This window comes from Anolis sagrei, chromosome 8 (genome assembly GCF_037176765.1).
Source record: "Anolis sagrei isolate rAnoSag1 chromosome 8, rAnoSag1.mat, whole genome shotgun sequence".
Lineage (NCBI taxonomy): Eukaryota > Metazoa > Chordata > Lepidosauria > Squamata > Dactyloidae > Anolis > Anolis sagrei.
Genome location: NC_090028.1, coordinates 1346393 through 1366465, shown reverse-complemented (window position 1 = coordinate 1366465; position 20073 = coordinate 1346393). Strand labels below are relative to the sequence as shown.

Here is a 20073-nt window from a genome sequence, read left to right as displayed (position 1 = left end):
CACAGATGGATGGAGAGTCTTGAGGCTGGGCCAAATCGAGGGGCAAAGGGACCCTTTTGGGAGGCTCTTCCTGAAACAGGGCCTCTTTGGGGGCGGCTTCAAGAAAGGAGTGAATTTCTCCCAAAGCAAGGTTTCCTATTGGATTGCTTCATGTTTCCCCTAGAGTTCCTCTCTGTCAGTGTGGCCTTTGGGGGGAACAATAATAATAATATATGGGGAGTTTATTTTAAAAGCAACAGAATGTGTTTTCTTCACATAATAGTCGGACCCCCCTTTTTTTAATGGGAAAATGTGAATTTCACCCAAACAGCAGCAAGGGTTCCTATTTGAATACTTCAGGTGTCCTAATCAAAATAATAATAATAATAATAATAATAATAATAATATATGGGGAAATTATTTTAAAAGCAACGGAACGTATTTTCCTCACTTAATAGTCGCATCCCCCTTTTTAATGGGAAAATGTGAATTTCACCCAAACAGCAGCAAGGTTTCCTATTGGATTGCTTCAGGTGTCCTAATCAAAATAATAATAATAATAATAATAATAATAATAATAATATATGGCGAATTTATTTTAAAAGCAACGGAACGTATTTCCTCACTTAATAGTCGCATCCCCCTTTTTAATGGGAAAATGTGAATTTCACCCAAACAGCAGCAAGGTTTCCTATTGGATTGCTTCAGGTGTCCTAATCAAAATAATAATAATAATAATAATAATAATAATAATAATAATATATGGGGAAATTATTTTAAAAGCAACGGAACGTATTTCCTCACTTAATAGTCGCATCCCCCTTTTTAATGGGAAAATGTGAATTTCACCCAAACAGCAGCAAGGTTTCCTATTGGATTCCTTCAGGTGTCCTAATAATAATAATAATAATAATAATAATAATAATAATAATAATAATGGGAATTTATTTTAAAAGCAACGGATCGTGTTTTCCTCACATAATAGTCGCACCCCCGCTTTTTAATGGGAAAATATGAATTTTACCCCAACAGCAGCAAGGTTTCGTATTGGATTCCTTCAGGTGTCCTAAACAAAAGCATTTAAGATCCTGTTTCCCTAGAGTTCCTCTCTGTCAGTATGGCCTTTGGGGGGAATAATAATAATAATAATAATAATAATAATAATAATAATAATATATGGGGAATTTATTTTAAAAGCAACGGAACGTGTTTTCCTCACGTAATAGTCGCACCCCCCTTTTTAATGGGAAAATGTGAATTTCACCCAAACAGCAGCAATGATCTTCACTGATGCTTGACAGAAACTAAATTTGATCTCCTGTCTTCCAAATACTTTCCCTTCTTAATAGGATTGTGATGGATTTCCTGCTGTTAAGGAAATTTGGGAGGTGGGCACCATTGGGTTTGCTAAGGGCCCATTAAACCTGTCTCTGGGATGTTTTGGTAGTTACCTTATTAGTTTGTTTGTTTACGGCATTTATATTTCGCCCTTCGTTCTCACCCCGAAGGGAACTCAGGGCAGATCACAGAACACATACACGGCAAACATTCAATGTCGTTAGACAGGACAGACAACAGATAGTGATGTGATATTGCATGATGTAGGCACACACACACACACACATATATAACACTGGTGTGTGTATTATGTCTGTGTTGTAGGTGTATATATATGTATATAATGTAAGGTGTGTGTATATATATAAAATATCGGCATTTTCCCCATCTTTAGTGTCCTGGAGGTTGTGCTCGATTCCAGCCACTGGGAGGTGCTGTCGCTCCATTGCGCCGTCCTCTATGGTGCCATAAAATACCTTCCTAATCTCTCTACTCACAGCTCACAACTGTTTTCGAATTGCTTAGGTGGACAATGAGCTGGGCTGAAGGTTGGGTGCTTCATGTTAATGGAACGGCGAGGATCTCAGCACACACACAAGGCACTGAAACACATCTTCAGGTCTGAAAACCTAGTTTATTTAACACAAAACTATTTACACTAACACTAAGCAGAATAATAATAATAATAATAATAATAATAATAATAATAGTAATAATGAGAAACGAAAACGGCTACATGGCTTGGCTTTCCGTTGCAACCGACTAACCAGTTCACTCCCACATTCCGCAGTGACGTGATGACATACAACGACGTACGACTACACAGCGTACAGCACTTTTCCGCACTGAGATTTACGACTCCTCCTTCATTATACAGTTAACCTTTTCCACACAGGAATTACAACTTGGCACATTGCAAATCACAACATTACATTTCTAAGCACATAATCACTAACTTTGAAAACTACAAAGCACTTAAATCAAAACACACACATATATCTGACACTTCAAACTACCAACCTTTCGATCGGTGTGATCTATTGCTGCTGGTGATAAAGGCCAGCCCATCACATAAGAGTTGCACATTTTCCCATTAAAAAAAAGGGTGCGACTATTACGTGAGGAAAACACGTTCTGTACTTCAGGAAATAAAGCCCAACTGTTCATTGGAGGGAAGGATACTACAGACAAAGTGGAAGTCCTTTGGCCACATCATGAGGAGACAGCAAAGCCTAGAGAAGGGAATGATGCTGGGGAAAGTGGAAGGCAAAAGGAAGAGGGGCCGACCAAGGGCAAGATGGATGGATGGCATCCTTGAAGTGACTGGACTGACCTTGAGGGAGCTGGGGGTGGTAACGGCCGACAGGGAGCTCTGGCGTGGGCTGGTCCATTAGGTCACGAAGAGTCAGAAAAAGGAAGAGGGGCCAACCAAGGGCAAGATGGATGGACGGCATCCTTGAAGTTACTGGATTGACCTTGAAGGAGACCCTGGGGGTGGTGACGACCGACAGGGAGCTCTGGCGTGGGCTGGTCCATGAGGTCAAAAAGAGTTGGAAACGACTGAATGAATGAACAACAACAACATATATGGGTTGAGCCTCCTGATGGTTCAATGGAGACACATTGGGTTTCATGTAGAACCTTAGGGGAAATATTGTGTGTAAGGTGTCTTATGGAACCTAAATGGGTTTTGTGCATAGACCTGGATCCCATTTCCAAGATATTGCATGATGTAGGCACACACACACACATATATAACACTGGTGTGTGTATATGTCTATGTTGTAGGTGTATTTATATGTATATAATGTATATCTGTGTGTGTGTATATATATATATATATATATTGTAGGTATATATATAATGTAGATACATATATAAATATATATGATGTAGATTGTGTGTGTATATATATACATACATATATACACATGATGTAGATGTGTGCGTATATGTATAAGATTGTGTGTATATGTGTGTGTGAGATGTAGGGGTGTGTGTGTATATATTTATATATATGGTGTAAGTATGTGTATATATATATATATAGACATTATGTAGGTATGTTTGTGTGTATACGTATATGATGTAGGTGTGTATATATAGTGTATGTATATATATGTGTATATTATATGTATACACACATGATGTAGGTGTATGTTTATGATGTAGGTATGAGTGTGTGTATGTGTGTATATATATGATGTAGGTGTGTGTGTGTATATATAATGTAGATATATATGTGTGTGTGTGTCTATGTGTGTGTGTATATATATATATAGTAGGTTTTGTGTGTATAAATATGTGTGTGTGCGTGCATATATATATACACACACAAACACATGATTTAGGTGTATATGTATATATGTGTATATATATTTAGTAGGTTGTGTGTGTGCATAAATATGTGTGTGTGTGTGCATATACACACACAAACACATGATTTAGGTGTATATGTATATGATGTAGGTGATATGTGTGTGTATATGTGTGTGTATATAGATATATGTGTGTATTTGTGTGTATATATTTATTGTAGGTTGTGTGTGTGTATATATATATAATGTAGATATATGTGTGTATATATTTATTGTAGGTTGTGTGTGCGCACATATATATATATAATGTAGATTTATGTGTGTGTGTGTATATATATTGTAGGTTGTGTGTGTGTGCATATATATATATATATAATGGAGATTTATGTGTGTATTTGTGTGTATATATTTATTGTAGGTTTTGTGAGTGTGTGTATATATATATAATGTAGATATATGTGTGTATACATTTATTGTTCGTTGTGTGTGTGTATATATATATAATGTAGATATATGTGTGTATGTTTGTGTATATATATATATATATTGTAGGTTGTGTGTGTGTATATCTATATAATGTCAATATATATGTGTATGTGTGTGTATATATTTATTGTAGGTTGTGTGTATATATATATATATATATATATAATGTAATATGTGTGTATACATTTATTGTAGGTTGTGTGTGTATATATATATATAATGTAGATATATGTGTGATTGTTTGTGTATATATATATATTGTAGGTTGTGTGTGTGTATATATATATAATGTAGATATATGTGTATATCTTTGTGTATATATATATATTGTAGGTTGTGTGTGTGTGTATATATATAATGTAGATATGTGTGTGTATATATTTATTGTAGGTTGTGTGTGTGTGTATATATATATATAATGTAGATATGTGTGTGTATACATTTATTGTAGGTTGTGTGTGTGTGTATATATAATGTAGATATGTGTGTATATATATATATCTATTGTAGGTTGTGTGTGTGTGTATATATATATATAATGTAGATATATGTGTGTATGTGTGTGTATATATTTATTGTAGGTTGTGTGTGTGTGTGTATATATATATATAATGTAGAGATATGTGTGTTTGTGTATATATATATATAGTAGGTTTTGTGTGTGTGTGTGTGTGTGTATATATATATATATATAATGTGGATATCTGTGTGTGTGTGTGTGTGTGTGTGTATGTATGTATATATATATATATATATATATATATATATATATATATATAATGTGGATATCTGTGTGTGTGTGTGTGTATATATGTCTATGCAGTAGAGATCCAGACCTTCCAAAATCTTCAAAAACCAGAAGTTCTGTTCCCAAGCCTGTTGGACAAGGAGCCCTCCTTCTGCCCTAGGGCTCAGGCACCCACAGGAGCTTCTTCTCCCCAATTAAACAATTATTGGCTTAATTAGGCCTTTCCCAATCAGACTGGGCTGTGTTTATTCAATGGAGCAAACTAGTCCCGCCCCCCGGGGTCTACGCGGCCCTCCATTGGCCGCTCCGCCTGCCAAACACGAAGCCGCCTCGAACGCCCCGCCCTCCCGTCGCCCGGGCAACGCGCATTGGTCTGCTACAACAAAAAACGAGTCCCGGCGGGAGGAAAAGTAGTGCTCTCCATGGCGACGGAGGGAGGGGCGGGGCCACCCTGTCAGCGGGCGCCTGGCGGAGTGATCTCATTGGTTGGTCTTGTTTAGCGTGCGAGGTGTCCTTCCGCGCAGGGCGGGCTGAGGCGGCGCAGAGCGGAGCGTGCGCTGAGGGAGGCGGAGGCGGCGGGAGAGGCTCCTGTGTGTCCCGGCGGCGGGAGGGATGTTCAAGAACACCTTCCAGAGCGGCTTCCTCTCCGTCCTCTACTCCATCGGGAGCAAGCCGCTGCAGATCTGGGACAAGAAGGTCAGGAAAGGAAGGCTCCGGCCGAGGCGCTAGGCCGCACCGCCCGAGGAAGGGGGGAGGGGGGAAGAGGCCGCGGTTGCTAGGTTACCATTCATTGATTGACAGTCTTGGCCTTAAAGGGGAAGCGCCATTACAAACATGACAACACTACTTCAAATATAGAACAATAACACAGTATTGTCATTATATATTGTGATATATTATCAGTAGTATAATTAATAGATTACAATATTATTACATATTATATTTATTATATTATTAGTACAGCACAATGTTAGTATTATATATTATTATATTGTACTATACTACTATACTGCAATAAATATTAGTATTGTGTATTATTGTACTATACTACTATACTGCAATAATATTATCCAATAGTATTGCAATATAGCAGTATAGTACAATACAATAATATATAATACTAACATTTGTGCTATACTAATAATATAATAATAATAAATATAATATGTAATAATATTCTAATATAATACTACTGAAAATAGTATAGCACAATATTAGTATTATATATTATTTTATTATATTAATATAGCACAGTATTAGTATTATAGATCATTATATTGTACTTTACTATACTGCAATATTATTGGTAATATAATATATAATTATTATATTTATTATATTAGTATAGGACAATATTAATATTATATATTATTATATTGTACTATATTATACTGCAATATTAATGGTAATATATATAATTATATTTATTATATTAGTATAGAACAATATTAGTATATATTTTATATTGTATTATACTGCAATATTATTGGTAATATATATATATATATATATTATAGTTATTATATTATTAGTATAGCACAATATTAGTATTATATATTATACTGTACTATACTATACTGCAATATCATTAGTAATATTATATATAATTATATATTATGTTTATTATATTATTAGTATAGCACAATATTAGTATTATAATTAATATATTACAATATTATTCCATATTATATTTATTATATATTATTAGTATAGCACAATATTAATATTATATATTATTATATTGTACTATACTATACTGCAATATTATTGGTAATATAATATATAATTATGTGTTATATTTATTATATTATTAATATAGCACAATATTGTTATTATATATTATTATATTGTACTATACTATACTGTAATATTAATGGTAATATTATATGTAATTATTATAGTTATTATATTAGTATAGGACAATATTAGTATTATATGTTATATTGTACTATACTACTATATTGCAATATTGTTAGTAATATTATATATAATTATATATTTTAGTATAGCACAATATTAGTATTAAATATTTTATATTGTACTATACTGCAATATTATTGGTAATATTATATATAATTCTATGTTATATTTATTATATTATTAGTATAGCACAATATTAGTATTATTATATATTATTATTATATTGTACTATACTACTATACTGCAATAATATTATTGGTAATATTATATATAATTATATTATTTTATATTATATTGTACTATATGTACTATATTATTATACCACAACCACCAGTATATTATACTATTACTTTTATATACTATATTGTATGATATCTTAAGTTGTATATATAAATGTATTATATTACAACACTGTTAATATTATATAAAATATTGATATATTTTATATAATATTAACAGTGTTGTAATGTAATACATTTATTATTATATTACAGTGTTATATTGCTATATATTATATTGTATATTGAGGGATATTGTTATTGTTATTATCGTTATAATTCAGTCTCAATTGCTTCATCTATTGTTCGAATGCTATTATATTATTACTATTATCATTAGTACAATTATTATCGTCATTACTATTATTATTATATTATAGTTATTGCTATCATTCATATTATCATTACTATCATATTATTACATTATTCTCATTCAATATTATCACTATTATCATCATTACTATAATATTATTATTACGGTCATTCATAGTATTATCATTACTATCATACTATTATCATTATTATATTATAGTTATTATTGCTATCATTATTACTACTAAAACTGTTCTGAGCTTTCTTAAGGCAGTGGGACTGATAAAGTTATTCCAAAGAGGGGAGAAAGAGGGCAACCAACCCATCATTTTTTGGGCAGGAGTGTTCGGTAACCCTCTGGAGTTAAGGAATGATGGGATGTGTTATTCTTTTCTCTCCTGTATGTTTCCAGGTGCGCAATGGACACATCAAGAGAATCACAGATAATGATATTCAGTCGCTGGTGCTGGAGATTGAAGGAACCAATGTCAGGTACGCAAGGACTTCCGGAAAGGCCTTTTAAGAATTGCACTTCCTGGCCTGTCCCCGAGTTACAAACACCTGACTTACATACAACTCCTAGTTAAGAACGGAGCTGAGCTAACAGGGAGTGAGAGGAATCTGAGCATCAGAAGGGAAATCCACTCTCGGCAGGCAGCAACTGTTATGGCCATATTATATTTAGCAGTAAATACTTTAAAAAAATTTTTTTTATTAAAGTGTTTGAAAATACAGCGAAAGAGGGTGAATAATTGTAAGAAAACAGAACAGTAGGAAAATATAGAAAGTACCCCCCCTAAAATTCCAAAAGTCCACAAAAAAAACCCAAAAAGCCATAAAAAATAAAAAGTATAAATGAGAAAAATAACAATTAAAAAAGAGGGAAAAAAAGAAAGAAAAAGATTTAAAAAGAGTTGACTTCCATCTCCTCATCAGGTGTTGTGTCTCCAAAAATTAACAATATTACCATTACTTCCACTTTAAAATGTTCCTCTTATTTACTTCTTTCTTTCTTTCTTTCTTTCTTTCTTGTAATTGTCATAAAGGGTCCAATCCGTCCTCTTTATTGGATTCCCGGTATTTTTTTTCAAAAAAAAAAAGTTAGTTCATCCATCTCTCTTATTTCGCTAATTTTCCCTAACCATTCTTCAATGGTAGGGATACTGTCCTGCTTCCAAAATTTTGCCAAAGATATTCTCGCCGTCGTCGTAATATAGGTAAATAATTTGTCTTCATTTTCGTCTAGTTGTAATTCTAAGTCTGTAGAACTTAATAGATAATATTCAGGTTTCTTCTTAAATACTCTTTTAAGGATTTTTTGTGCTTCTTCATGTACCATAGACCAATATTTCACTATTTCTTTACATGTCCAGCAAATACTTTTATGGGTTTCAGGATTTTGAAAATTGAGGTGCTCATTAAGATTCAATGGCGCATTAGACTCAAGGAAATACGGGTATATATTTGGCTGGAATTACACTTACAAAATGCTCCTATTTTGACTAAACGTATGATTTCAACTTAAGAGAACCTCTCTTGTTCATCACTTTGGGACTGCGTTTATTGCACGTGTCTCTTTCCTCCCGCAGTACCACATACATTACATGTCCTGCTGACCCGAAGAAGACATTGGGAATCAAGCTGCCCTTCCTGGTGATGATCATCAAGAACTTAAAGAAATACTTTACTTTTGAAGTGCAGGTGCGTGCCTGGGGTGGGACTACTCCGCAAGGTTGTGGGGAGAAGTGGTTGCCATTGTGCCATAGCATTCATACTAGAAGGGCCTCCTGTCCTCCAGAACATTGGCCAGGCCCTTCCCAGACTGACGCCACTTGCCTTGTGTCTTGGCTGCACCAAAAGGCATAGAGTGTCTAGATGAGTGTTTCTCAACCTTCCTAATGCTGTGATCCCTTAATGCCGTTTGTTTATTTATTGATTGACATTCTGCCCTTCTCACCCCGAAGGGGACTCAGAGCGGCTTACAAGATATATATATATATATATATATAACAATATATTATATTATTAGCATAGTACAATATCAGTATTAAATATTACTATATTGTACTATACCATTATATTGTAATATGATTAGTAATATTACATCTATATAAATAAAAATATAATGTTCGTTTGTGGGATTAACAGAACTTAAAAACCACCAGGCGAATTAACACCAAATTTGGACACAAGACACCTCACCATAAGAAGAGCTGCTCAACTCTCTGCCTCGGATTGTGGTGGAGGCTTTAAACAGCGGCTGGGTGGCTATCTGTTGGGGGTACTTTGATACAGTTTGGGCCCAGCCTACTTGCGGGATCGCATCTCCTCATCTTGATGCCACGTTTCCACTGCAGGTGCTGGATGACAAAAACGTCCGGCGGCGCTTCCGCGCCAGCAACTACCAGAGCACCACGCGCGTCAAGCCCTTCATCTGCACCATGCCCATGCGCCTGGACGATGGCTGGAACCAGATTCAGTTCAACCTGTCGGACTTCACACGCCGGGCCTATGGGACCAACTACATTGAGACTCTGCGGGTCCAGGTGAGGAGGGGAGGGCGGCTGTGGGGACAAAAGGTCCCTGGAAGGCCTTCAAAGGGAGCACTGCAGGCCGGAAGGGATTGAATAGCTTGATGGGTGGGACGGGAAGGGACAATGCTGTGCTGCAGAAGGGACTTGGGATTTTACATGGAAGTTTTGAGGTTGGGTTAAAGTAAAGAGAGAGAAGGAGGAAGTGAAAAGGAGTGAAGGCATTTGGGAAGAGATGGCCTTGTGTGGAAGAGGTGAAAAAAGAGCTCAGAATGACCTGAAAGAGATGGGAAGGGGGAAGCACAGGGAGGTTGTTTGAAAGAAAAAGGATTGTTTTGGAACAGAGCCACGCTGAAATGAAGGATGGAGCTGGGAGGTCAAGGTGTAGACAGGATACCATTTCCATATTATCTTATAATAATTTTCTTGATAAATTTTTAGATGGTACCTAACACCAGTAAGAATAGCAAATATAAATAAAAACTATTCAAAAAAATTGCTGGAGAGGATGTCAAGAATCAGGAACATATATACACATGTGGTGGCAATGTAAATATGCAAATATTTTTTGGGGGAAAGTAGAGAAATAGAAGATATAATGAACATTAAAATAGAAAGAAGTTCTAGTATAGCTTTATTATCATTATATAATAATAAACAATTGAAAAAAGAGGATAAAGATGCAATAACAAAAGGTGTAGACAGGAAAGGGGGAGAGTTTGAATTGCCTGTATGCAGGTTTACTTCAATCTGACTCTGGTCAACTATAAAACCCATGATGCAGCTCAGTCTGGTGTGGCGCTCCGCTTTTGCAATTGTACCCACTCCATAGTGTTTTTCTGCAGTTGGATATCTTGACTTCAGAGTTTAATTTATTCCATGGCCGAGCTCTTAACTCAAAATGCTCTTCTCCATTGAAATGCTATCAATCTGTTCCAGACCTGTGAGACCCCCCCCCCCATTTGTTTTTATATGATCGTAAATCAAAATGTACTTTATAAACAACAAATAATGTATAAACAATAAAAAGGAAATAACAATTTTCAAATGGTAGAAGCACAAATTTATGACAAGGAAGCACAACGTAAAGAAGAGGCAGAAGCATCCTTTTCTTCTTCTTCCTGGACTCCTTCCAGCCTCCCTCCCTTTCTTGCTCTCTCTCCCTCTCTCTTCATGAAGCCAAACAGGAATAAAAACCACACAAAATCAACTAACCCAAAGTTCCTCGAAGCAGACGGGAGCGTGAGGCACAGAGGCTGCTCCCTTGTAGCCCTAAAGCTCTGGACACTCGCACTAGCACTTTTGGCACTTGTTCTTAACTCAAAACTCTCTTAAGTTGGGACGCTTTTAAGTTGAGGCTCCACTATATTGTCTTTCTACCCCCTCATTTCTAGTGTCTGGTTGGAAATAGATACTAGAGATTTGGGCACTGAGCCACCATGGAATGGTGCATCTTGTCTCGCAAAAAACAACAATTTTTGATCCCCCCTCTGAAAGACCCTCAAGTTGTTTTTTGTTAGTCTGTGTGGTTCTCAGAGGCCCCAGAGGGGTGGTTCTGCAGCAGGAGATGGATGGGGAGACCAGGGAGGGAGGGGGGCTTCTAGCACCAGTACCTGGTGGGTCTGTCCTGCCAGGATTTGGAAATCAGCAGAGTTGATACCTCTGGCCTCACCACCTGTCAAAGAGTTAAGCCACAGTCATTAGGGTGTTGTGTTTAATTCAGCGGGAGTAGTAGATAGGTTGGGAGTTATACTGAGTAAGTTTGATGAGGGTTGCATGGTGGTTTGGAGAGTGTGTTGGAGTATTGCTGCTGTGAGTAATGAAGAAGAAGAAGCAAAAGTATATATTTCGTATATATTGTCGAAGGCTTCCATGGCTGGAATCACTGGGTTGTTTAGGGTTTTTCGGGCTATATGTTGTAGAGGCATTCTCTCATGATGTTTCGCCTGCATCTATGGCAAGTATCCTCAGAGGTAGTGAGGTCTGTTGGAAGTAGGAAAGTGGGTTTATATATCCATGGAATGGCCAGGGTGGGACAAAGGACTCTTGTCTGCTGGAGCTAGGCGTGAATGTTTCAACTGACCACCTTGATTAGCATTTGATGGCCTGGCAGTGCCTGGGGCAATCTTTTGTTGAGAGGTGATTAGATGTCCCAGATAGTTTCCCTTCTGTTGTTTTGCTGTTGTAATTTTAGAGTTTTTTAATACTGGTAGCCAGATTTTGTTCATTTTCATGTTTTCCTCCTTTCTGTTGAAATTGTCCACATGCGTTTTGTGGATTTCAATGGCTTCTCTGTGTAGCCTGACATGGTGGTTGTGAGAGTGGTCCAGCATTTCTGTGTTCTCAGATAATATGCTGTGTCTGGGTTGGTTCATCAGGTGCTCTGCTATGGTTGAGTTAGTCTGCAGTCCCTTCCATGTTCCTTGATTCGTGTCTGGGCAATGCTGCTGCATTGGGTGGTCCCTCTGGAGACTTCTTGTCCACAGCTGCATGGTACACAATGGTAGACTCCTGCAGAGGTGAGAGGATCCCTCTTGTCCTTTGCTGAACGAAGCATTTGTTGGATTTCCTTGGTGGGTCTGGAGATAGTGTGTATGTTGTGTTTCCTCATCAACAGTCAGTGATTCCCTTGATGTCTGGCAAGAACCCTTTTCCTCTGGGTGGACCTTGGTCTTGACTCTCGTGGCTTCTTCTCGGTTGTCTTGCAGCTCTTCTGGTGTCTGAGGTGGGGTCTCCATTGGCCTGGAGAGCCCAGTTGAGGGGGTTCAGTCCATCTTGGAGGAGGTGGGGTTCAGCAGATTCTTTTTGCACGGTCTGCCAAGGCTTGAATGGGGCTTCTTTGTTGACTTGGGTGATGGTTGGAGTTTTTATGTAGATATCTATCTGTGTGTGTGGGTTTTCTGTAGACGGTGTGACCCAATTGTTGATCTGGTTGTTGATCTTCTCTAGAGGACATCTAGAAAAGGCAGTCTTCCTTCGTTTTCTTTTTCTATGGTGAACTGGATGTTTGGGTGGATGCTGTTGAGATGGTCCAGGAACCTGTTGAGTTCTTCTTCGCCATAGCTCCAAATATATTTCGTATATACTTTGTATAGTACTGCAACAACAGAGAAAGAAAAGCCTCCCTGCTTAGGTGGGAAAGAACCAAAGTCTCTGTGTGTTTTGATGTTCAAGTGGAAGACTACAATGACAACAGTGCTCAACTGGTTCCTCAACTGGAACTAATAGAGCCACTTCCACAAGACCGGGAGTTTTGTGACTGCATAGAAGCCCTGGCAGGTCTTTCCTTGCATTCCTGATCAGTCAGGACCCAGCTCTTGCCTGGATATTGCCGTTCTTGTCCATTGTAGAGAAGGAGCTTGCTTGGGAAACCGTGTCTGATAGATCACCCAAGCAACTCTTTTGCCTGGCTGAGTCTGATTCTCAGTGAACCGCCTGCTAGAATTTAACTGGAGTGCGTTGGGAGTTGCTGGAGCATTTCGAAACAGGATTCCCAGTGGCTCTTCCAATATGCATGCTTTTTCCCCCTCTGTCCCAGATCCACGCGAACTGTCGCATCCGCAGAATTTACTTCTCTGACAGACTCTACTCTGAGGACGAGCTGCCGGCCGAGTTCAAGCTGTACATCCCAGTCCAAAACAAGGCCAAGGTGAATCCGAGGGTCGGCAATCTGGGAGCTTCGTTTGCCTCGTTGGGGAACCTCGGAGGGAGGGCTACGTGACCTAAGACATCTCTCAGGCCAACAAGTGACCATCACTCATAAAAATCCTGAAAAACATAGCAGAAGAGACTTAAAATAAGAAATACATTACAATGCATGCACAAAACCACACACACACACATATATACAGTACATGCAAGCACACATATATACACATATACACAAATATATACACACACAAAACACATATACACAGCCTGGGCCACAGCAACGTATGGCAGGGGGTGGCTAGTATAATACAAAACCATAACAAGATCAATAAGACATTAAAGTCGAAAGCATACTAACAACAAAATGGAGTCTTGAGTCTGAATATGCTCAGTACAGTCACATGTATTGTCTGTGATTGTCCTGCTTCTTGGCAGAGTGGGGTTGGACTGGATGGCCCATGAGGTCTCTTCCAACTCTAGGATTCTATGATTCTATGTCTGTAGCCCCTCCCACACCAAAGAGGTCAGTCAAACAGATAAATAGGCACACAATACCGGCTATTGCCATGTTTTTAGCACACCTCCCCTTGGGCCACGTCATATGGCATCTCCTGGCCTACAGGTGTGATGGAGAAATATGGGATTTATTTTTTTTTACCCTGAGGACCCCACTTGGCCACTCCTGTGGACACTGACAAGTGTGTGGCCAGCATTGTGGGGTTGCTGCTGACCTTGTTGTGGGGACATGCAACCCAAAAGCCTAAAGTTGTGTTTCAGGCATCAGGCTTTATTCAGAGACCAGTTCAGTTAGAGCAGGCCTGGGCAAACTCTGGCCCTCCAGGTGTTTTGGACTTCAACTCCCACAATTACTAACAGCCTACCGGGTGTTAGGAATTGTGGGAGTTGGAGTCCAAAACACTTGGAGGGCAAGAGTTTGCTCAGGCCTGAGTTAGAGGGAGAGCAGCACTGCCTTGTCTCTTTTTCCCCCTCTTCTCATGTCAGCAAGTTCATCTGCTCAGCCTGCTTGAGAGAGGTGTCGTAATTAATACACACACACACACAATCTAGCCACCCCCTGCCACACATTGCTGTGGCCCAGTCTGTGAATATGTGTTTTGTGTGTGTATATCTTTGTGTATATGTGTATATATGTGTGTTTGCATTTATATATGTGGTTTTGCACATAAGTTGTAATGCATTTTTTTTTTGCATTTTAAAGTCCTTTCCACTGCGTTTTTCATTGTTTTTATGAGTGATGGTCACTCGTTGGCCTGAGAGGTGTCTTGTGTCCAAATTTGGTGTCAATTCATCCAGTGGTTTTTGAGTTAATTAATCCCACAAACTAACATTACATTTTTTATTTATATAGATATCTATAATATTGATCCTAATATTATAATTTAATACAAGACTAGTAATAAAATAGAATAATTGTATATTATATATTATCTATATAAATAAAATAGTAATGTTCGTTTGTGTGATTAACATAATGCAAAACCATTGGCCGAATTGACACAAAATTTGGACACTATAGCCCTAAAAGACCAATGAGTGACCATCAGTCATAACTCTCTCCCCCCCCCCCCCCCAAAAAAAGTGGAAAGGAGTTAAAAACCCCTAAAAGCTAAATGACGAAAAGCTAAATAACGATACAGGAAAAAAAGGAAGGAAGAGGGAGGAAAGGAGAGAAAGAAAGGAAGGAGAGAAAGAGGGAGGTAGAGAAGGAAGAAAGGAGAAAAAGAGGGAGGAAAAGAAAAAGGGGGAAGGAAAAAAGAGGTAGAGAAGGAAGGAAGGAGAGAAGGAAAGAAAAAAAGGGAAGGAAAGAGGTAGAGAAGGAGAGAAAGAGGGAGGGAAGGAAAGGAGTATGGATAGAAGCAAAAAGCGAAGGAAGGAAAGAAGGTAGAGAAGGAAGAAAGGAGAAAAAGAGGGATGAAAAGAAAAGGAGGAAGGAAAGAGAGAAGGAAGGAGAGAAGGAAAGAAAAAAGGGAAGGAAGGAAGGAGAGAAGGAAAAAAGGAGAAAAAGAGGGATGAAAAGAAAAGGGAAGGAAAGAGAGAAGGAAGGAGAGAAGGAAAGAAAAAAGGGAAGGAAGGAGAGAAGGAAGAAAGGAGAAAAAGAGGGATGAAAAAAAAGGGAAGGAAAGAGAGAAGGAAGGAGAGAAGGAAAGAAAAAAGGGAAGGAAGGAGAGAAGGAAAGAAAAAAGGGAAGGAAGGAAGGAGAGAAGGAAGAAAGGAGAAAAAGAGGGATGAAAAGAAAAGGGGGGAAGGAAAGAGAAGGAAGGAGAGAAGGAAAGAAAAAAAGGGAAGGAAGGAAGGAAAGAGGGAGTGAAGGAAGGAGAGAGAGAAGGAGAGAAAGAGGAAGGGAAGGTTGGCCACAGCAATGCGTGGCGGGTACAGCTAGTATGTAATATTAGTAATAATACTGCAGTATTATATATTGTATAGTACAATGTAGCACTATATAATAATAATAATAATAATAATAATAATAGTATGCTATGCTAATAATATAATATACTAGCTGTCCCCTGCCACGTGTTGCTGTGGTCCAGTCTTTGTATATGTGTTTTGTGTGTATATATATGTGTGTGTGTATGTATATACATACATATATATATATATATATGTGTGTGTGTGTGTGTGTGTGTGTGTGTGTGTGTGTATAAGTGGTTTTGCGTATGTGTTGTAATATATTTTTTATTTTTTGGCTTTTTAAGTCTCTTCTATGGTGTTTTTCAGTGTTTTTATGAGTGATGGTCATTCGTTGGCCTGAGAGGTCTATTGTGTCCAACTTTGGTGTTAATTCGTCCAGTGGTTTTTGAGTTCTGTGAATATCACAAACGAACATTGCATTTTTATTTATATAGATGTGTGTGTGTTTGTGTGTGTGTGTGTTGGTTTAAATAAGGGTTAGAAATATTGTTGATATATATATATGTGTGTGTGTGTGTTGGTTTTATTTATTTCTTTATTTTATATCAAAAACATTGCATAAATTAGTATAAATTAGTATAATTTGTGTTGGTTTAAATAAGGGTTAGAAATATTGTTGAGATATATATGTGTTTGTGTGTGTGTGTGTGTTGGTTTAAATAAGGGCTAGAAATCCATTCTCTGTTGGAATGACGGTCTTTGCCCTCCTGTTTCCCCCCCTCACAGCAATGATGCCGCCGCTCCAGGAAGGCCTCCCGAGAGAGACGCATTGAGAAGATGGATGGAAGACGAGTGTGAGGGTTGTATTTTTTTAAAAGAGAGAAATTAACACAATATAGAAGCTGATTTCCATAGGGTAACTTTTATTTAATAATAAGAAATAATAATAAAATATTGGCACCTGTACTGCTGGGACCGGACGCAGGCCAACGTTTTGGGCGAGAGGTGACCTGGGATCAAGGTGAAGGTTTCCAAAGCGCCCCAAGCGGAACGGGAGGCCCTTCTGGCTGGAATGATTGTTTGGAGCAGCTGCAGGCGCCGGGGGTTTCCCTTCCGCACCCTCCCCCCCCCCCCTCCCCCTGTTTTGATGTGTGCTCCAACAAGTGTGGACTGCTTCTCTCCCGGACACTGCTATTAAAGATTTGATTTCCTTTGTAAGCCTGGTCTTGGTTGCTCCTCTGGATGCCGTCACAGGAATGCAAGGGCCCTTGCGTAGTTTCCTCAGGACTACACTGGAGTGCAGCATCTCAGAACCACGCTGTTGTTCCTTTAAGGCCGTGGTTCCCAACATATGTTTGACCAGGAACCACTTGACTAGGAACCACTCTCCAATATTAGTACCAAAAGGGTTACGAATCAGTTTTTGGTCAAATTTATTTTTATTTATTTATTTACAACATTAATATTCTGCTCTTTATTTATTTATTATTTTTTTATTTCAGTTTCTTCTACCCCGCCCTTCTCACCCCAAAGAGGACTCAGGGCGGCTTACAAAGGCACAATTCGATGCCGGCATCACATAACAGTAGTAAAACAATATAGCAGCAATTAACAGCTAAACAACAGTTTATTGTCGAAGGCTTTCATGGCCAGAATCACTGGGTTGTTGTAGGTTTTTCCGGCTATATGGCCATGTTCTGGAGGCAATTTTTCTCCTGACGTTTCGCCTGCATCTATGGCAAGCATCCTCAGAGGTAGTGGACAAGTCTACATAGGGACCACCAAACGCAGCATTGCCCAGACACACATCAAGGAACATGAAAGGCACTGCAAACTACTCCAACCAGAGAAATCAGCCATAGCAGAGCACCTGATGAACCAACCTGGACACAGCATATTATTTGAGAACACAGAAGTGCTGGACCACACCAACAACCACCATGTCAGGCTACACAGAGAAGCCATTGAAATCCACAAGAAGCATGTGGACAATGTCAACAGAAAGGAGGAGACCATGAAAATGAACAAAATCTGGCTACCAGTATTAAAAAACTCTAAAATTACAACAGCAAAACAACAGAGGGGAAACAAACAGGCACATAAAATCACTCTCAACAAAAGATTCCCCCCAGGCACTTCCAAACCATTGAATGCTAATCAAGGTGATCAGCTGAAACATTCACACCTAGCCCCAGCAGACAAAAGTCCTTTGTCTCACCCTGGTCATCATTCCACAGATATATAAACCCATTTTTCCTACTTCCAACAGACCTCACTACCTCTGAGGATGCTTGCCATAGATGCAGGTGAAATGTCAGGAGAAAAATTGCCTCCAGAACATGGCCATATAGCCTGGAAAAACCTAAACAACAGTTCCTGCATTACAACAATAAAACCCATTACTCCTCATTAATGGTCAGCATTCACCATCTCATAGTCTAATTTCCAATTCCACTTTGTCAGTCCTAGTCGTCTGATTGTCCTTATCTAGTTGTCAGATTGCCCAAAGGCCTGGTCCCACAACCACGTCTTTACTTTCCTCCTGAAGGAGAGGAGGGATGTTGATGCCCTAATTTCCCCCGGGAGTGAGTTCCACAGGTGAGGGGCCACCACTGAGAATGCCCTGCTCCTCGTCACTTGTGATAGCGGTGGGGTCGAGAGCAGGGCCTCCCCAGATGATCTCAAATTCCGGGGTGGGACGTAGAGGGAGATCCGTTCGGACAGATACGCTGGACCGGAACCGTATAGGGTTTTGTAGGTCAAAACCAGCACCTTGAATTGTGCTCGGAACTGCACCGGCAGCCAGTTGAACTGACACAGCGGGGGGGGGGGGGGGTGCTCCCTGTATGACGCTCCAGTGAGTAATCTGGCTGCCGCTCGCTGGACCAGTTGAAGTTTCCAAACAGTCTTCAAGGGCAACCCCACGTAGAGTGTGTTGCAGTAGTCTATTCAGCATGTAACAAGAGCGTGGACCACCGTGGCCAGATCCGACTTCCCAAGGTATGGGCGCAGCTGGCGCACAAGTTTTAATTGTGCGAATGCTCCCCTGGTCACCGCCGAAACCTGGGGTTCCAGGCTCAGCGATGAGTCCAGGGTCACACCCAAGCTGTGAACCTGCGTCTTCAGCGGGAGTGTAACCCCGTCCAACACCGGCTGTAACCCTATGCCCTGTTCGGCCTTACGACTGACCAGGAGTACCTCTGTCTTGTCTGGATTCAGTTTCAATTTGTTAGCTCTCATCCAGTCCGACACAGCAGCCAAGCACCGGTTCAAGGTCTGGACTTTAGATTTGGTTTGGGGTGCTGATTCAGAAAAATGCACAGGATAGACGACATCAGCTCTAGTTTCTGATACAGAACAGACGCCATAGTCAGCGACAGGGAAGGAACAGCAGGCAGCGTGAAAGGAGCGGAAGCAAAATAGAATAAAGAGAAAGGAAGCTTGTTGACTACATTTTCGTCCTCGCGGCTCAACTAGTGGTCCGCAGCACACAGGTTAAGAACCTTACTTTACTTTGTCCAAGTAAGATTGTCCTCCAAGGGTGGTGTCCTGGCAGTGGGTCCATGTTTGATTGTGGACAGAGGCGGCCCTAGGTAATTTTCAACAATAAGCAAACTGTATTCAACACAATCACTGATACATATTTTCTGTTCATCGTGGGAGTTTTGTGTGCCATATTTGGTTCATAGAAGGAGATGTGATCGCAAAGATAGTCAGGGCCCGAACCATTTAGGGCTTTATAGGTCATGACCTGCACCTTGAATTTGGCTCGGCAACTTATCGGCAGCCAGTGAAGCTGTTTCAATAGGCGTGTTGTATGCTCCCTATAGTTTGCTCCAGTAAGGAGCCTGGCTGCTGCCTGTTGTACCAGTTCAAACTTCCGGGCTGTCTTCAAGGGCAGCCCCATGTAGAGCGCATTGCAACAGTCCAGTTTGGATGTAACCAAGGTGTGGACCACCCTGGCCAAGTCAGACTTCATGAGGTATGGTCGTAGCTGGCGCACAAGTTTGAGTTGTGCAAAGGCTGTCACCTGAGCATCAAGCGACAACGTTGAGTCCAGGAGGACCCCCAAGCTACAGGGGAATGGGACCCCATTGAGCACAGGTTGCAACCCAATACCCCGGTCAGCCCCACGACTG

At 39.4% G+C, this 20073-nt stretch overlaps 1 protein-coding gene across 1 annotated transcript; it reads left to right on the top strand.

Annotated features, from left to right (window-relative positions):
- The first annotated feature begins 5395 nt into the window (after window positions 1-5395).
- On the top strand, window positions 5396-17152 carry CFAP20 (cilia and flagella associated protein 20). Its single transcript, XM_060788405.2, has 6 exons — window positions 5396-5565; window positions 7792-7871; window positions 8969-9080; window positions 9737-9925; window positions 13449-13559; window positions 16721-17152. Exons 1-6 carry the CDS (start codon window positions 5482-5484, stop codon window positions 16724-16726), a joined length of 582 nt encoding a protein of 193 aa, XP_060644388.1. The 5' UTR covers window positions 5396-5481; the 3' UTR covers window positions 16727-17152.
- The last annotated feature ends 2921 nt before the right edge of the window (window positions 17153-20073 follow it).